This window comes from Scyliorhinus canicula, chromosome 6 (genome assembly GCF_902713615.1).
Source record: "Scyliorhinus canicula chromosome 6, sScyCan1.1, whole genome shotgun sequence".
NCBI lineage: Eukaryota > Metazoa > Chordata > Chondrichthyes > Carcharhiniformes > Scyliorhinidae > Scyliorhinus > Scyliorhinus canicula.
In genome coordinates this window covers 84,212,179-84,232,341 of record NC_052151.1, presented here as the reverse complement: position 1 = coordinate 84,232,341, position 20,163 = coordinate 84,212,179, and the positions used below count along the sequence as shown (strand labels likewise).

Here is a 20,163-nt window from a genome sequence, read left to right as displayed (position 1 = left end):
TTAGAGGATGAGAAGGGAGTTTTAATAATGGGAGGTGAGGAAATGGCTGAGGAACTGAACAGGTTTTTTGGGTCGGTCTTCACAGTGGAAGCCACAAATAACATGCCAGCGACTGATAGAAATGAGGCTATGACAGGTGAGGACCTTGAGAGGATTGTTATCACTAAGGAGGGAGTGATGGGCAAGCTAATGGGGCTAAAGGTAGACAAGTCTCCTGGCCCTGATGGAATGCACCCCAGAGTGCTAAAAGAGATGGCTTGGGAAATTGCAGATGCACTAGTGATAATTTACCGAAATTCACTAGACTCTGGGGTGGTCCCGGTGGATTGGAAATTAGCAAACATGACACCACTGTTTAAAAAAGGAGGTAGGCAGAAAGCAGGAAATTATAGGCCAGTGAGCTTAACTTCGGTAGTAGGGAAGATGCTGGAATCTATCATCAAGGAAGAAATTGCGAGGCATCTGGATAGAAATTGTCCCATTGGGCAGACGCAGCATGGGTTCGTAAAAGGCAGGTCATGCCTAACTAATTTAGTGGAATTTTTTGAGGACATTACCAGTGCAGTAGATAACGGGGAGCCGATGGATGTGGTTTATCTGGATTTCCAGAAAGCCTTTGACAAGGTGCCACACAAAAGGTTGCTGCATAAGATGAAGATGCATGGCATTAAGGGTAAAGTAGTAGCATGGATAGAGGATTGGTTAATTAATAGAAAGCAAAGAGTTGGGATAAATGGGTGTTTCTCTGGTTGGCAATCAGTAGCTAGTGGTGTCCCTCAGGGATCCGTGTTGGGCCCACAATTGGTCACAATTTACATAGATGATTTGGAGTTGGGGACCAAGGGCAATGTGTCCAAGTTTGCAGATGACACTAAGATGAGTGGTAAAGCGAAAAGTACAGAGGATACTGGAAGTCTGCAGAGGGATTTGGATAGGTTAAGTGAATGGGCTAGGGTCTGGCAGATGGAATACAATGTTGACAAATGTGAGGTTATCCATTTTGGTAGGAATAACAGCAAACGGGATTATTATTTAAACGATAAAATATTAAAGCATGCCGCTGTTCAGAGAGACTTGGGTGTGCTAGTGCATGAGTCACAGAAGGTTGGTTTACAAGTGCAACAGGTGATTAAGAAGGCAAATGGAATTTTGTCCTTCATTGCTAGAGGGATGGAGTTTAAGACTAGGGAGGTTATGTTGCAATTGTATAAGGTGTTAGTGCGGCCACACCTGGAGTATTGTGTTCAGTTTTGGTCTCCTTACTTGAGAAAGGACGTACTGGCGCTGGAGGGTGTGCAGAGGAGATTCACTAGGTTAATCCCAGAGCTGAAGGGGTTGGATTATGAGGAGAGGTTGAGTAGACTGGGACTGTACTCGTTGGAATTTAGAAGGATGAGGGGGGATCTTATAGAAACATTTAAAATTATGAAGGGAATAGATAGGATAGATGCGGGCAGGTTGTTTCCACTGGCGGGTGACAGCAGAACGAGGGGACATAGCCTCAGATAAGGGGAAGTAGATTTAGGACTGAGTTTAGGAGGAACTTCTTCACCCAAAGGGTTGTGAATCTATGGAATTCCTTGCCCAGTGAAGCAGTTGAGGCTCCTTCATTACATGTTTTTAAGGTAAAGATAGATAGTTTTTTGAAGAATAAAGGGATTAAGGGTTATGGTGTTCGGGCCGGAAAGTGGAGCTGAGTCCACAAAAGATCAGCCATGATCTCATTGAATGGCGGAGCAGGCTCGAGGGGCCAGATGGCCTACTCCTGCTCCTAGTTCTTATGTTCTTATGTTCTTATGAACTGGGAAAAGTTAAAAATGTGGCAGAAAGTAAAGGAGGTGAGGGCCCCTGAGACAAATAACAAAAAGGAAGGTCTGTGATAGAGTGGAGAGATTAAATGTCCAAAGTGCTTATGGCACCAGGCCAAAGGGGCAAGTAAAACAAAAGATATATCTAAAGAAGGTGAATGGCAGGATTATAAATAGCTGCCGTCTGAAAGCAAAGAAAAGAAAAACAGAAATAAACAAGAGGGAAATAAAAACAAACCAGCAAGGAAAAAGGAAACAAAATGGTGACTATCTGAAACTGTTGAATTCACTGTTGAATCCAAAAAGATGTAAAGTGCCCAGTAGAAAGATGAAGTGCTGTTCCTTGTTCTTGAATTGGAGTTCCTTGGAACACTGCATGAGGCCAAGGACAGAGGATAGTAGCATAGTGGTAGTGTTACTCGACCCAGTAATCTAATCTAGTAGCCCAGACTAGTGCTCTGGGAACATGAAATTTAAATTCAGTTGAGGTAGTTCTCAGACAGGTGACACAACTAGTTCCTGAATACCATGTCTTAAGTCTATACATCGTTAAGTCAAAGCCAATTTTCCCATAAGAACAATGTAAATTTCATCAAAATAACCAGAATTTTGTGCTCAGTTATAAAAACATAATATAACAATCAATTAATTTTATAAGATATAATTTATTTTAAAATTTGGAAACACAAAGATTCACCAAGTAAAAATCCATCGGAACAGCAACTAGGTGTCTTGAGTCATGGAGATGGGCGAGACAGAATGTCAATGTGCACATATGAATGTTTGAACTTGTTCACTGGCGTGGTGTCATAAAGCCAAAACTGAAGTTGTAAAGTCGAAACAGAGTATCAATTTATAAACCTCTCAATTGCCATTTGTTGTAACTCAAACATCGTAAAGCCGAGGGCTGCTTGTAATCAATCTGAAATAAAAATAAAACTAGTCTCGATAATAATGATAATAAAACTATTTGATTGTTGTCAAACCCATCTGGTTCACCAATGTCTTCAGGGGAAGAAATTTTTCATCCTTACCCAATCTTCCATACAAGTGATTCCAGATGCACACAAAATGTTGGCTCGTAACTGCCCTCTGAAAATGGCCTGGCAAGCTATTCAATTGTAGACCCACGCTAAGGCCTGCTTAAGGGCAATTAAGGATGGGAAAGATATTGTTGCCTTGCCAGTGATGCTCACATCCCAAGAATGAAATTGAGAAAAAGGTCAGAGTTGGAGAAAAGTATAGCATTAAAAAAACAGGCAACTGGAAAATCAGAGGCGTTCCACAAAGCAGTCATCAAGTTTGCGTTTGCTCTCCACAATTTAGAAGAGGCTGCAGCATGAATATGGTATACTAAATTGAAAGTGGTGCAAATAAATCACTGTTACACCTTGTTCCAACCATGTGAGGAGGGGTAAAAATTGACTCCCCTAATTTACCACTTCAGGTTTGGTTGTAATAGGATAGTTGAGTTTAATAGGGATGTGCTTTGCCAATACTGCAGAAATCCCACCATTTATGCCTTCTTTACAAGTGTTTAAAGTCACACACACATTCCCTGGACCCTGCAAACACACTGGTATAAATGATAGAATACAACGATAGACTTAAAGTTTTCTTTTACAATCTGTGAAGAAAGTAACTAATCAAAGAAATATATAGCTTAACTGTACTCTGGATGATCGCAATGTTTTTTTTACATTTTGTTCGGTTATCTACCGAGGTGCAGCTACGTTAGGAAAACACAGGTAGTTTTAAGGGATTTATACTTGTATTGGTAGACATTAGAAATAAGGTATAGTTTTTTTTTACTGTGAAAATCACCTAGTTCCCTCATCCTGGCGCCTGTTCAGGTACACTGAAGGAGAATTCAGAATGTCCAATTCACCTAACAGCACGTCTTTTGGGACTTGTAGGAGGAAACCGGAGCACTGGGGCAAACCCATGCAGACATGTGTGAAGGTGCAGACTCCTCACAAACAGTGACACAAGCTGGGAATCAAACCTGGGACCCTGGTGCTGTGATGCAACAGTGCTAAATCTGTGCTACCATGATACCCTGAATTGGTTTAATTTAATGTTTCTGTGTCTGGAAGGGTACAATTTATAGTTAGATTCATGTTGGACAAACATATTTGTAATACGTGGGGGTTGGTTAAGTTCCAGCTGTGTTTCCATTGTGCTTCAAAGGGCTTTGGCATGAAGAATAAATAATCGAGCAGTGGTTGCTTAGCAACAGTGGGCCACTCTTCCAGAGGGAAGAGATGTCCTTTTTCTTCAGTACAGTAGCATAGTAGTTGGTACAATTGCTTTACAACGCCAGGGTCCCAGGTTCGATTCCCAGCTTCGGTCACTGTCTGTGCGGAGTCGGCACATTCTCCCGTGTGTGCATGGGTTTCCTCCGGGAGCTCCGGTTTCCTCCCACAGTCCAAAGATGTGCAGCATAAGTGGATTGGCCATATTAAATTGCCCTTCGTGTCCAAAATTGCCCTTAGTGTTGGATGGGGTTACTGGGTTAGGAGGATAGGGTGGAGGTGTGGGCTTGGGTAGGGTGCTCTTTCCAAAAGCTGGTGCAGACCCGATGGGCCGAATGGCCTCCTTCTGCACTTTAAATTCTATGATGCTTAGTTTTAGCTGAATTTGTTGGCAGTTGGAAACAGGACACTGGGGAGTGAACATATCTCAACTCCGCCAGGAGAATATGGATAGGACAAGGGAACTGCAAAGAGGCAGGATTACCAAGGGAACAGTTACTGTTCAGGAATTGAGTCAGTCGGATGACTGAAGTTAGGAGAACAGAGACCAAGGTATTGTTCAGAAGAATTCAAGGACAAGTAAACAAAGGCTAAAGTTAAGGAGGCAATTACAGTAACCAGATTTAAAGTGGGAAGGCAGATTTAAGAGGTAAATGAAATGTTTGATGCCATTTTAATAACCTAGAAATTGAGAGTTAAAGCAATTGTGAACAATTTGTATGGCAGTCAAGACAAAGAAATCCTAAATGGGGTGGAGTAAAATCTGAATACTGGATTCACTGTTAAAAGTGGAGCAGAAGCTTTGGTTAAAAAAGTCATTTAGAAAACCTGCTCTGAATTTTAGAATGCAACCCACTAATGGAAAGCCTTATTATAAAATAAAATTTTAAAGCGTGTTTTTGAGAATGGATTTTGGAAAATCCCACATGACAATCATTATCTGGGGGGATTGTGAGGAGAAAACAGAGGGACTTTGTGTTACTGAGACAAGTGACCTTAAGATGTTCTTTGTAATCTGTGTTAATATTAGTCTATGTTTATTTGTTAAGATAAGGGGGAGTAAAGGAGCAAAGTAGCATAATCCAATTTTTATGTTTAGTAAAAAAAATTCTTGTTAAATTCTTGTCTAATTAGGTGGTCCTGTGACTTTGTTCTTCCACATTTTCCTAAAACATATAAAAGTTACTGTCTTTTGAGCCAGGGTTCCATTCTGGGATCTTCTTGTCCAGGATTATAATAAGCTGTATGGAACAGATTTCCACATTTGGTCCCCAAAAGATCTTGGTTTGCAGTAGATTTCTCTTCTTAGGATGGTTACTCTATAATATCCATGCATGGTACTTTGGGGAGAGAAACAGCCCTTGCAGTCTTTCAGTATATAATTCCCATCTCTGCTGCTCTCTCTGGCTTGGTCTTAACAGCTCTTAAAGTCCTGTTAGCATTTTATCCAAGAGGAATTTGATTAGTGTGTGCTATAGTCATTGTGTTGTAGAGCAGGTAATTAGATTTTGATGTCTCATCTCCAAAACCTTTGAAAAGTTTGAAGATAGTGTGAAAGTCAACAGGAGGTGGGGCTTTTCACACCCTCAGGGTGATTTGAGTGTTCCCTTTCATCTCACTTGCAGTGGAATGCAAGTTATATACACTAGAGGAACAAAGAGCGATTATGAGAAAAGATTAACAGCCCACATACAGGGATTCCCAATGTCTTCTATCGGCAGATGAATAGTAAAAGGGTGATGAAAGGAGGAGTAAGGCTGATTAATTGAAGGGAATTTGCACATGGAGGCGAGAGGTGTGGCTGAGGTATTAAATTAATGTCTTTACTGAGGAGCTGGATGCTTTCCAGGACATGGTGACAATCGAGGCAACTGGAAGAGTTCAAAATTAATATGGAGAAAATGTTGAATGGACAATCGGTACTAAAAGTTGATAAGGCAATGAGACCAGATGAGATCCATCCAAGGATATTAAAGGAATTGATAATGGAATTTGCAAGGTACTGCCCAAAATCTTCCAATCTTCTCTGGACCCAAGGGGGGTGCTAGAGGACTGGAAAATTGTAAATGTTACACCCTTGTTCAAAAATGTTTGTAAGGATAGCCCCAGCAATTAATGGCCAGGCAACTTAATATCATGGTGAGGAAACTAGGATATAATTAATAGTCACATTAAATAATGTGGGTTGATTAAGATAAGCCACCATAAATTTCTAAAGGGAAAAATGTGTTTAACTAACTTGCTGGAGCTTTTTGAGGAGATAATGGAAACAGCCCTCATCTACCCTCAGGCAGGATCAGTGTATTGAACTTGACGATCAGCCATGATCATAATGAATAGCAGAGCAGGCTCGAATGGCTGATTGGCCTCCTCCTGCTTCAATTTTCTATGTGGTTTCTATGTATGTTAATATGGTATACATGGACTTCCTGGAAACATTCGATAAAATGTCATACAGCAGACTTGTGAAAAAAGTTATAGTTTGCAATATAAAAGCGCTCGTAGCAACAAGAATACAAACGTTTTTGAATAATAGGAAGCAGAGAGGAATGGTTAATGGATATTGATCGGGCTGGAGGAAGATTTGTAGTGGTGTTCCCCATGGGTTGGTATTGACACCCTTGTTTTTCCAGATATATATTAATGATCTGTATCTTGATGTGCAGGGAACAATTTCAAAGTTTGTGGATGACACAAAACTTGGAAGTATTACAAACTGTGAAGAGGGCAGTGGAGAACTTCAAAAGGACATAGACAAGTTGATGGAGTGGGCAAATAGGTGTCAAATGAAGTTCAATGTGGAAACGTGTGAGGTGATGCATTTTGGTAGGAAGAATGTGGAGAGACAATATAAAACATGGGGTAAAATCTTTAACGGGGTGCAGGAACAGAGGAACCTGCATGTATATGTGTATAGATAATTGAAGCTGGCAGTTCATGCTTTAAGAACTTCTTTCTTGACCTGTACTGCCACTTTCAATTATCTATACAAAAAGGAACAAGATGGCGGCGCCCGGAGGCCACACGCGGCCCTGGAGGAGGAAGATGGCGGCGTTCGCTGGCCGCACTGGGCCCGTGGAGTGGGTTGTGGTGGCGATCTGCATTCGCTTCCGGGGAGCGCAGCGACCGCCCAGGCCAGGCATACCGCCACAAAATGGCCCTTTTTGCCGCACAATTTACAGGTGGATGGACGGGCTGGGCAGCGCTGTCGGGGGTGTTTGGCTTGCCCGCAAAAATAGCAGTGGGCACCCACCCCGGCGTTGCTGGGCCGTCTTGCAGCGCAAGCTTGTCGGAGTGTGGGGCATTGCCTCGGAGTCGGCTGCAGAAGGATTCCACGCTGCCCAGAGGGCTGCCGCGCGGTCGGGGGCGTAGGCGCGGGCGTTTCGGGAGGCCACATCCAGGGAGCCGGCAAGGGCCCATGCCTCCTTGAGGCCTAGAGTTTCTTTCTCCAGCAAACGCTGGCGGATTTGAGAGGACAGCATACCCGCAACGAAAGCGTCCCGAATCAACAGTTCAGTGTGGCCGTTTGCTGAAACTTGCGAGCAGCTGCAGTTTCTGCCCAACACTAGGAGCGCACGGTAGAATTCTTCCAATGACTCACCAGGAATTTGTTGCCTCGTTGCTGGTAGATGCCGGGCATAGACCTTATTTACAGGGCAACTCCATCGCGGCATCAAAGTCGTCCGCGTCCTCGATGAGGGTGTAGACTTCTGAGCTCACCCTCGAGTTCAGGATCTGCAGTTTCTGTTCTCTTGTGGGTGTGTTTTCCGCTGTTCCGAGGTAGCCGTTGAAGCACGCCAGCCAGTGCTTGAAGGTCGCCGCCGAGTTTACTGCATGGGGGCTGAGTTGCAGACACTCGGCTTGATTCGGAACTCCATTCTTTAAATCTAGCTTATTAAATTGATGCACAATCAATGACTACTAAAGCGAGGTTCTAGTACAACTAAAGACTTTAATAAGCTAGATGTTTCCCCCAGCAGCTCAGGTACAGAAAGGAAGCTGCTGGGGCGGCATGAGCTCTTATACCCCGCCTTGCAGGGCGGAGCTACCGTACAGGCTCGACCAATGGAAAGCATACATTATCTACCAATGGTGTTCCAGCATTGGGGCCTCACGGTAGCATGGTGGTTAGCATCAATGCTTCACAGCTCCAGGGTCCCAGGTTCGATTCCCGGCTGGGTCACTGTCTGTGCGGAGTCTGCACGTCCTCCCCGTGTGCGCGTGGGTTTCCTCCGGGTGCTCCGGTTTCCTCCCACAGTCCAAAGATGTGCGGGTTAGGTGGATTGGCCATGCTAAATTGCCCGTAGTGTAAGGTTAATGGGGGGATTGTTGGGTTACGGGTATACCGGTTACGTGGGTTAAGTAGGGTGATCATTGCTCGGCACAACATCGAGGGCCGAAGGGCCTGTTCTGTGCTGTACTGTTCTATGTTCTATGTTCTATGTTCTATTACTAGGTACCGTAATACCTCTGCACAGACTATCACAACTGCCCTATAATTTCCCATCTTCTGCCTCCCTTCCTGAATAGTGGTGTTACATTAGCCACTTTCCTGTCCTCTGGTACCCTTCCTGCCTCCAGTGATTCCTGAAAGATCATCACCAATGCCTCCACAATCTCTTCAGCGATCTCTTTTAGGACCCTGGGGTGTAGTCCATCCGGACCAAAAATAAATGTATATTTTTGCCTCTCTCTTATCTTTTATATATTTTTTTAAAAACTCTTCCTATTCCTTTATATTACTAGCTGGCTTGCACTCATACTTCATCTTCTCCCCCCTTATTGCTTTTTTAGTTGCCCTCTGCTCGCTTTTAAAGGCTTCCCAATCCTCTGGCTTCCCACTAATCCTCACCACTTTGTATGCTTTTTCTTATGCTGTCCTTGACATCCCTCATCAGCCATGGATGCCTTTTCCTCCCCTTAGCATGTTTCCTCCTCCTTGGGATGAATTTCTGTTGTGCCTTCCCAATAACTCCCAAAAACCGCTGCCGTTGCTGTTCCACTGTCTTCCCTGCTAGGATCCTTTTCCAATCAACTCTGGCCAGCTCCTCCCTCATGTCTTTGTAGTTACCCTTATTTAAATGTAATACCGTTTCATCTGATTGCAGCTTCTCCCTCTCAAACTGCAGGGTAAATTCCATCATATTGTGGTCACTGCTCCCTCAGGGTTCCTTCACCTTAAGTTCCCGAATCAAGTCTGCCTCATTACACATCACCAAATCGCAAATTGCCTGTTCCCGGTGTGGGTTTAGAAATCAGGGAGTGGAATGTGATAAAATTAAAGAAATTAACATCGACAAAGAGGAGGTTCCGAGTGGCCTGGCAGACTAAATAAATAGATAAATCTCCAGGCCCCGGCTGTTAAGTGAGGCAAGGGAGGAAACAGCAAGGGCGCTGGCAATAATTTTCAATTCCTCTCTGGCCACAGGCGAGGTGCCGAAGGACTGGAAGATAGACAATTTTTAACCACTTTTCAAGAATGAAAGAAGGGATAAACCAGGAAACTACAGGCCTGCCAGGCTAACCTCAGTGGTGGGAAAACTATTAGAAGCAAATCTGAGAGACTGAACTAATCTGCTTTTGGGAAGGCAGGATTAATCAAGAACAGTCAGCATCGTTTTTTTTAAGGGTGGTCATGTCTCACCACCTTGATTGACTTTTTCAAAGAGGTGACTAGGTGTGTAGATGAGGCAATGCATTTCACATAGTCTACTTCAGCAAGGTTTTTGATAAGGTCCCAAATGGGAGACTGGTGTCGAAAGGAAGAGCCCAAGGGATCCAAGTAAAGTAGTCAAATTGGATCCAGAATTGGCTGTGTGTCAGGAAGCAGAGGATGATGGTCAAGGGGTGTTTTTCTGAACGGAAGCCTGTGTCAGCACGACAGCATAGTGGTTAGCACAGTTGATTCACCGCTCCAGGGTCTCAGGTTCAATTCCCGACTTGGGTCACTGTCTGTGCAGACTCTGCACGTTTTTCCCGTGTCTGCGTGTGTTTCCTCTGGGTGCTCTGGTTTCCTCCCACAGTCCAAAGATGTGCAAGTTAGGTGGATTGGCTATTCTAAATTGCCCTTAGTGTCCAAAAATATTAGGTGGGGTATTGGGTTATGGCGATAGGGTGGAAGTGTGGGGCTTAAATAGGGTGCTTTTTCCAAGAGCCGGTGCAGACTCGATGGGCTGAATGGCCTCCTTCTGCACTGTAAATTCTGTCCAGTGGTCCCACGAGGATGAATGTTGGGCCCTTTGCTGTTTGTGGTTTATATAAATGATTTAGATATGGAGGAGGGATGATCAGTAAGTTCACAGATGATATGAAAATTGGTGGGCTGGTAAATTGTGAGGGGTGTAGCCTTAGATTATAGGAGGATTTGGACAGGCAGGTCAGAAGGGCTGATCAGTGACAAATGAAATTCAAACTGGATAAGTGTGAGGTGAAGCACTTGGGCAAGAGAAACAAGGCAAAGGAATACATGATAAATGGCAGGACCCTGGGAAGCACCACGGATCAGAGGGACCTTGGTGTGCTGTACACTGGTCCCTTAAAGTAGCAGGGCAAGTCAATACAGTGGTTAAGAAGACATATCGTATACTAGCCTTGATTAGCCGAGGCATAGAGTTTAGGAGCAGGGACGTTATGTTGGAAATGCGTAAAATATTGGTCAGGTTACAGTTAGAGTATTGTGTGTAATTCTGGAATCCACATTATAGGAAGGATATGATAGCACTGGAAAGGGTGCAGAGGAGATTTACCGGGATGTTGCCTGGGTAGGTGAGTTTTAGCTATGAGGAGAGATTGGATAGACTGAGGTTATTTTCCTTGTAGCAGAAGAAACTGAGGGGGGACATGATTGAGCTGTATAAAATTATGAAGGGAATCGATAGAGTAGACAGGAAGATGTTTCTCCTTGGTGGAGGTATCGATGACCAGGGGCATAGATTTAAGGGCTGGGATTCTCCCCTACCGGCGGGGCGGTTGGTCCCGGAGTAGCGGAGTGGCGCTAACCACTCCGGTGTCGGGCCTCGACAAAGGTGGGAAATTCTCCGCACCTTTAGGGGCTAGGCCCGCGCCAGAGTGGTTTCCACTCCGTCGGCCGGCGCCAACGGCCTTTGGCGCTACGCCGCCCGGCGTCGGGGCTGGCCGAAAGGGCGGCCGCTGACATCACCACCGGCGCATGAAGTATTTAGATGTGGACATTTAAGAAGTATTTAGAAGTGCACTTGTGTTCAAGGCTATGGGCCAAATGCTGGAAAATGGGATTAGAATACTTAGGTGGTTATTTTTGACCGGACGGAGACAGATGGGCCGAAGGACAGGCAGATCAGACACATTGCTCCTTTGCTATGCTACACGCAAATATTGACCATTATCTATGGGAAAAACCAGGGGCGAAATTCTCCGAACACCCGCAAGGTCGGAGAATTGCCCGGGGCCCGGCGTAAATCCCGCCCCCGCCGTGGCCAGAATTCTCCACCACCCGGGAATTGGCAGGGGTGGGAATCGCGCCCACCCCCAAGCCGATCAGCATGCCCCCTGCGACAATTCTCCGGCCCACGATGGGCCGAAGTCCCACCGCTGAGACGCCAATCCCGCCGACGTCGTTTCAACCACCTCTGGTGGTGGTGGGATTGGAGGCGCGAGCGGGCCCATGAGGTCCTGGGGGGGGCGTGGGGCGATCGGACCCCGGGGGTTGCCCCCACGGTGGCCTGGCCCGCGATTGGGGCCCACCGATTGGCGAGCGGGCCAGTGCCATGGGGCACTCTTTTTCTTCCGCCGCCGCCACGGCCTCCACCATGGTGGAAGTGGAAGAGAACCCCCCTACCACGCATGCGCCGGTGGTGACGTCAGTGGCCGCTGATGCACCGGCGCATGCGCGAAGCAGTGAAGGCCTTTCGGCCAGCCCCAACAAGGCTGTTGGTGCCGGTTTTGGCGCCTGTCGGCGTGGCGCCATCCACTCCGGCGCGGGCCTAGCCCCCAAAGGTGCTGAGAATTCCTCACCTTTGGGGAGGCCCGACGCCGGAGTGGTTGGCGCCACTCCACTACGCCGGGACCCCCCGCCCCACCAGGTAGGGGAGAATCCCAGCCCAGGTTGAATTTTCAGGCAACATGCTCGGTAGAATCAGGATAGCACCCTGAGTATGGTGGGTAATGATTATCCACACATCCCCCCCCCCAACCCCCCCTCCCACTCTACACAAAGTATCAGCTGGTGATTCACCAAAATGGATCCCACAAAACCAGCATGATCTGCTGTTGCTTGACTCCCTCTGTCTTCAGACATTGGAGCTCCTCCTTTTCAGCTACCTTCTTACCACGTAGCCGACATTGTGATTGAGGACTGGTCATGGCTGGATGCCCACAGCTTCTCGAAGTACAGCTGTAGCTTGTCGGCAAAAACTAATAACACCTTTGACAATATCATGTTGAAAATGCAATTTAAATGTCGACACAAACAAATGAAATGTTAATTACATTAGAGAGTCCCCAATGTAAATGAATAGAGTAACTGAAATATGAATAAGCCATTAGGAACTTTACAAGACAAAATAGGACCAGAGTTAGATCAATGAGGTTGAATTTGGCATTTGGTTACCAGAGGGAACAAATTTATGTCAATTATATGTCAATAGCCTAATCCCAATTCTAATTAGAGTCTAATGATCAAAATGTTAGATCCGTTCACTGCATTGCCAAATTCAAAATCAGTCCAATGATTAAAAACCGATTTGGTTTCCAGTTTATCTTTCAATTAGTTTTTTAAAAACTGATAAATGTAACTGTCATTCATTCACAGTACAAGCTATTAAAATCTCCAATTAACTTTTCTTGTATATTACATTATTTATCAAGTTTTAAGAAATTAGGTATTGAAACTAAATAATTCAGCAAATTACAATTTGTAACTTTTTTCATTTTTTAAATCCCTAACAGATCTTGGATGAAGGCGATTTAAATAATGATGGCATGTTGTCATTTTCAGAATTTAAAAATGTAATTGAAAGATCACCTGACTTTCAAAAGTAAGTAACCTTAAAAATTAGTTGTTTAAAAAAAACATTGGTTTAGCATGCAGGATACATATTATTTCAATTTTCTGAAAGGGTTAATAAATGAACAAATTGGCAAATAAAGGGCAACATGTACATAAAGCAATATTACTCACTTAATATTTGTATCCAAAATCTTTGCTCAATCTAACAAACAGAGGAAAATAAACCTTGGTTTCAATTATGCCAATTATTTCGATGAACAGATGATTTTAAAACAAGACTTTATTTAGATGTTACTTGACTTGATATAATGGAAATTTATTATGGAGCTGAAATTTCCACTTTCCGGTTGTAATCCAGCTCAGGTCTGAAAGAATCCGGTGAATTTCAATCCTCCAGTGTTTTATTAGGAAAACTATTAGTAAACCCATAGGGCGCGATTCTCAAACCCCCACGCTGGGTGGAAGAATCGCGGGAGTGCCGGGCGAATCACGCCACGCCGCCCTGGCACCCCCACGCGATTCTCCCTCCCCCCCCCCCAAAACGGCGTGTCGCGTTTTGCGACAGGCCGCTCGGAGAATCGGCGCTCCGGTCGAGCGGCGATTCTCCAGCCCGGATGGGCCGAGCAGCCTGCCGAAACCGACCGGTTCACCCCGGCGCCAACCACACCTGGTCGCTGCTGGCGTGAACATCGCGCGACCGCTGCGTGTGGGGCCTGTGGGGGGCGGAGGGAGGATCGAGCACCAGGGGCGTGCTCATCGGTGTCCACCGATCGTTGGGCCGGCGTCTCTGAAAGACGCATGCCTAGCCCCCTGGGGGGGAGGGGGGGAAGAATAGGGGGCAAAATTCTCCCAAAGGGAGACAAAGTGCCGATGCCGGAGTGAAACCCGGAGTGTTTCACTCCGGCGTTGGAGGCTACTCCTCGCCCCCTATTCTCTCCCCCCCCCCCCCCCCCCCCCCCCCCAGGGGCTAGGAATGGCGGCGCATCAATCTCGCGCGCTGGGCCTTGACGCTTGCGTCAAAGCGCCGCGGCCTGAATGACGGGGCCGGCGGTGCCTAAAGGACGTCACCCGTGCATGCACAGGTTGGCCGGCACCATCCCGCGCATGCGCGGTTGCCGTCTTCCCCTCCGCTGCCCCACAAGACATGGCGGATTGATCTTGCGGGGCGGCGGAGGGAAAAGAGTGCGTCTTTCAGAGATGCCGGCCCGACAATCGGTGGGCACCGATCGCGGGCCAGACCCCTCCTGAGCACGTCCCTGGTGCTCGATCCTCCCTCCGCCCCCCACAGGCCCCACACGCAGCGTGGGGCCAGGTGTGGTTGGCGCCAGCGTGAACCGGTCGAGTTTGGCAGGCCGCTCGGCCCATCCGGGCCGGACAATCGCCGCTCGATTCTCCGAGCGGCCTGTCGCAAAATGCAACACGTCGTTTTGGGGGGGATGGGAGAATCGCGTGGATATGCCAGGACGGCGTGGCATGATTCGCCTGGCACTCCCGCGATTCTCCCACCCGGCATGGGGGTCGGAGAATTGTGCCCAGGGGCGAGCAGCGGCCTCCGACGCCGGAGTAAAACACTCCGGGTTTCACTCCGGCGTCGGCACTTTGTCTCCCTTTAGGAGAATTTCGCCCATAAAGTATCCATCCAGTATTCTTCTCAGGTTACCAAGCTTTCAGTAATATAGCTCTCAGGATCATACTTATGATCATTTGGTATAAAGAAGGAACTTCCATGCCTTTCATATCCTTGGAATATCAAAACTTTTTCATACTTAATGATTTGCTTTTGAATTGTAGCCACTGTAGCCAAAACATACATTGTTTTGGCCTCAATTGCTTTCTGGGCAGCACGGTGGCACAAGTGGATAGCACTGTGGCTTCACAGAGCCAGGGTCTCAGGTTCGATTCCCTGCTGGGTCACTCTCTGTGTGGAGCCTGCACGTTCTCCCCGTGTCTGCGTGGGTTTCCTCCGGGTGCTCCGGTTTCCTCCCACAGTCCAAAGATGTGCGGGTTAGGTGGATTAGCCATGCTAAATTGCCCTTAGTGTCCAAAAAAGGTTAGGATTGGTTATTGGGTTACAGGGATAGGGTGGAAGTGAGGGCTTAAGTGGGTCAGTGTAGCCAACCCTGGTACCATGTGTTGTTCCTTGTGTCTTAATAAAGCTCGTAGTCTTAATGTTGAAGTAGATGCTTTATTGTGAGTTTGTTCTCTCTTCAGTGCCTAACTTAAAGTTACATCTATGCTGCTAGTCTGTCTTGCTACCAGCTCCTGTTCCTGTGAAGTGACCTGACTTCCTGTTCATGTGTATTTATATCTCTCCCATGCTCCCTCTAGTGCTTGCTCGGTTGTATTGCATCTACACAGATATACAATCACCACACCACCTCCTCAAGAACCGGTCCCAATTCCCCAGAGAGATTAAACACTCCCCCTCACACCATCTCTTCAGCCACATATTCATCTGATATATCCTGCTATTCATCTGATATATCCTACTATTTCTAATGACTAGCTCAGGGCACTGGTCGTAATCACTATCTTTTGAGATCCAACTTTGCAACTTTCTTCCTAACTCCCTATATTTTGCTTTTCGGACCTCGTCCCCTATTTTGTTTGTACCAGTGTGTGCCACAAACTGGCTGTTCACCCTCCCCCTTCAGAATGTCCTGAAACCACTCCGAGACATCCTAGGCCCTAGCACCAGAGAAGCAACTGTAGTCTTGTTTGCGGCCAAAGAAACGCCCATCTATTCCCCTTACAATTGAATCCCCTATATAGAAACATAGAAAATAAGAGCAGGAGGAGGCCATTCGGTCCTTCAAGCCTGCTCCACCATTCATTATGATCATGGCTGATCATCCAACTCAATAGCCTAATCCCACTTTCCCCCATATCCTTTGATCCCCTTTGCCCTAAGTGCCATATTGAACTGCTTCTTGAAAACATACAATTTTTTGGCCAGAACTATATCCTGTCGGAATGAATTCCACAAACCAACCACTCTCTTGGTGAAGAAATTTCTCCTCATCGCTGTTCTAAATGGTCTACCCCGTATCCTCAGACTGTGAACCCTGGTTCTGGATATATCCACCATCGGTAACATCCTTCCTGCATCTACCTAGTCCAGCGATTTTAGAATTTTATGGGTTTCTATGATATCTCCCCTCATTCTTCTGAACTCCAGCAAATGGAATCCTAACTGATTCAATCTCTCCTCATGCGTCAGTCCTGCCATCCCAGGAATTAGTCTGGTAAACCTTTGCTGCACTCCCTCTAGAGCAAGACCATCCTTCCTCAGATCAGGAGACCAAAACTGCACACAATATTCCATTTGCCTTCTTTACCGCCTACCGTACCTTCAGTGACTGGTATACAATAATTGTCAGCCTTCTTACTTTTACTACCTAAGTGGATAACCTTGCATTTCTCCAAATTGTACTGCATCTGCCATTCAGTTGCCCACTCACCCAACTTGTCCAAATCACACTGAAGCATCTCTGCATCCATCTCACAGCTCACCCTCCTACCCAAACCGGTGTCATCTGCAACTTTTTAGTTATTGCATTTTATTCCCTCATCTAAATCATTAATATGTGAATAGCTGGGAGGCAAGGCCATTCAAGAAACAGCTGAAGATGGCCTAAGTCATGTCCAATGTCTGGACTGAGATAATTGATCTCCAACAACCGCAACTTCTTTTGTGCTAGGCATGACTCCAACCAGTGGAGTGTTTCCCCCTGATTCTCATTGACTAAAATTCTATTAGAGCTCCTTGATGCCATACTCAGCCCTGTTGAATTTAGTTATTTTGTCCATCAGGAACAGAATGGTGAAACCCAAGGTGAGCATCAGTGTGCAGGTCACTGCTGAGTAAATGCTTCTTGGTAGCACTGTGGACGACCCATTCCAGTGCTTTGCTGATGATCATGATGATCACGAGTAGACTGCTTGGACAGTAATTTTCTGGATTGGATTTTTCTTATCTTTTACGGCTAAGACATACTTGAGCAATTTTTGACATTGCCGGAAAGATGCAAGTGTTGTAGATGTACTGTATCAGCTTGGCTAGGGGCGTGACTAGTTCTGGAGCACAAATCTTCAGTACTATTGCAGGAATGTTGTCAGGGCTCATAGCCGTTGCTGTATCCAATCCCTTCAGCTGTTTCTCAATAGCAAGTAAAGTGATTCAAATTGGCTAAAGACTAACATTTGTGATGCTGCAGACTGCAGGAGGAGGCCTCGATGGATCGTCCACTTGGAACTTTTGTTGAAGATAGCTGCAAATGCATCAACCTTGTCTTTTGCACTGATGAGCTGGGCTCCCTCATCATTGAGGATGAGGATTTGTGGATCATCCTTCAGTTAGTTGTTTAATTGTCCTTCTCAAGGGTAACTAGAGGCGGGCAATAAATGTCATTCTGGTCAGTGATGAATGAATTGACCTTTCTCCCTTGTTTACATATGTCGCTTACATACATTTTTGTCGCTATTAATGTACAGTGACGGGCAGCATGGTAGCGGAGTGGTTAGCATTGCTGCCTCACGGCCCCGAGGTCCCAGATTCAATCTCGGCTCTAGGTCACTGTCCGTGTGGAGTTTGCACATTCTCCCTGTGTTTGTGTCGGATTCGCCCCCACAACCCAAAGATATGCAGTTTAGGTGGATGGGCCATCCTAAATTGCCCCTTAATTGGAAAAAAATGAATTGGGTACTCTAATTATTTTTTAAATTAATGTGCAGTGGAAGATATCCCTTTGCTGTTTAATATATAATTTTATATATCCCCTGAGAGAATAGTTCAACAAAAATTAAGCTTCTGAAACTGGTTCTTGTTTTTAATCTTTTTTTTAGATCCTTTACAATTCGTTTCTGAGCAAGAAGCAACAAGTTGAGAAATGGAAAGCCTTCAGGCATCTTATTTAATACTTACACATTATATTCACAGAATTATAAGTTAGGAATCAATAAATTAATATTGAGTCAAATATTCCACAGCTTTTTAATTTAATGTCATAAGTTTTCCTGTTAATACAATTCATGCTTGTATATTTTGGATAATATATGCAAAACTTGTCATTTGTTTTTCACTTGCAGAGAAGATGGTAGAGATTTTCATCATCTTGGAATTGCTACACATGAAATAATGAACATGATGCTTATGTTGCTAGTGTGCATCATTTATGTAATTCCCATTGTTATCAGAGAAAGGCGCAAGTATTTGGAAATCATATAGACTTAAAAATTACACTAAACAGATAATTAGGCTATTTAAATGTCGACCGAGCCTAATATTTTTATGCAATTCCACTGATCAAACAGCTTAATTAAATGTACATTTCTTGTTACCTCATAACAGTAATATCCAAAAATACGAAAAGAACTGCACTTAGACTGGTACCAACTGTGATGTGTATGCAAAAAAAGTTCAATCAAAACTATTTTATTTTTCAGAATGGTTAAAAATCTACAGTTAAGTTTATTTGTAAGATAATCTTATTTTTATGAATTTCAATAAAGGCTATGTTTGCCATGTTTTTCTCAAATTATATTTTGAAAATTTATAAATTTAAAGAGTGTTCAAACTGTTTGGTAAATTGGTTGGTGAAATGTATGCAAGTTCTGCCAAATCTAAGACATTTCGCTCTGAAAGTAATACAGAGTTTTTCTAGAGAAGCATGGGATAGATTTTCCTATTTTCGCACTTAGACATACTTGTTTACCAAGTTGAGGTGCATTGGGAACATGGGGCTGGATTCTCCACTCCCTGAAGCTGAAATCACGTCCAGCAACCCGGCAACAAATCTGTTTTTGCGTCTGAAATCGGGAGCGGCACTGGTTCTTCGCTTCTCTGCCCGCCCAAACATTGCCTGAGGTCCGCCCCGTGATGCTCTGTTGCCAACCGGCCAAATTCCCAATGGCGTGGTTCTAACATGCCCTCACCGTCCATGATCCTCATGTGGCGGCTGCGGACTGAGTCCACAGCCTCCACAGTCGGGGAAGGGCCGATTGGAGGCCAGGGGTGAGGGGGCTTCATTCAGGCTGTGGGGCAATGTCTGCGGGTGGTCTGGGGCGCCAGCAGCTGCTGCAGGCCACCACCATGCGCATGCACGGCCTCTGACCTGGAAGAGCGGGGATCAGTATCGGCAGCTAGAGCTGCAAGCTCTATGACGGCTGCCTGCTAGCCCCCAGAAAAATCGAAAATCTGTGGCCTTTTGACACCAGTTTTCCTGCCATAAAGACCACAGTTTTCCCGACGACGTGGGGACACAGTCCCAAAAATATGGATGCAGCCCATTAGGTAAAGGTTTGCAGATGAATAAAGAAATCTGTTCAACTTTCTAACCATAGATCATCTCTCAGTATCATAGAATCCCTACAGTGCAGGAGGAGGCCATTTGGCCCACCGAGTCTGCACCGACTTTTCAAATGAGCACTCTACCGACGTACACTCGTCCGTCATCCCTGTAACCCCATAGCATAACCTGCACATCCCTGGACACTAAAGTGCAATTTATCATGGCCAATCCACTTAACGGGCTCATCTTTGGACTGTGAAAGGAAACTGGAGCACTCGGAGGAAACCCACGCAGACAAGGGAAGAAGGTACAAACACCTCACAGACTTGGACCCAAGGCTGGAATTGAACCCGGGTCATTGGCTCTATGAGGCAGCAATGTCAATCACTGTACCACCGTGCCGCCCCTTTATGCTTTTTAAAAATTATTTGCTTCCCTTTTACTCTGTTGTACTTGCAGCATCGCAAAAAGCCAAACCAAGCATTGAGTTAATTTCTAGAGGGTGGAACTGAAAAGAATCGAACCATGGTTCAACACCTTGAAGTACTGTGCACTCTTCTGGTCTCCAGATTACAAAAAGAATATTGGGACACTAGTGAAAGTGTGAAAAAGATTCACAGGGATGAACTGAGAAGATATTTTTGATCAGGAAAGGCTGGCATTCTTTCCCATGGAAAGGGTAAGGGGTGACCTCCCCAAAATCCTGCAAAGGTATGATAATATATAAAAGGAGAAGATGTGTTCGCTTGTGGCGGGAGTCCAAAGATAATGGATAAAAATAAAAAATAATCACTCATCAATCCGATAAGGAATTTAGGAGCAAC

The 20,163-nt window shown here is 45.4% G+C and overlaps 1 protein-coding gene across 1 annotated transcript in view; it reads left to right on the top strand.

Annotated features, from left to right (window-relative positions):
- LOC119966814 (calcium and integrin-binding family member 4-like) overlaps positions 1-18,586 on the top strand; it is a 49,682-nt gene extending 31,096 nt beyond the window's left edge. Inside the window, exons 4-5 of the mRNA XM_038798790.1 lie at positions 12,989-13,077; positions 18,138-18,586. Of these exons, the coding sequence (XP_038654718.1) occupies positions 12,989-13,077; positions 18,138-18,276 (228 nt within the window). The 3' untranslated portion in view covers positions 18,277-18,586. The remainder of the gene's footprint in view (positions 1-12,988; positions 13,078-18,137) is intronic.
- Positions 18,587-20,163: the final 1,577 nt, after the last annotated feature.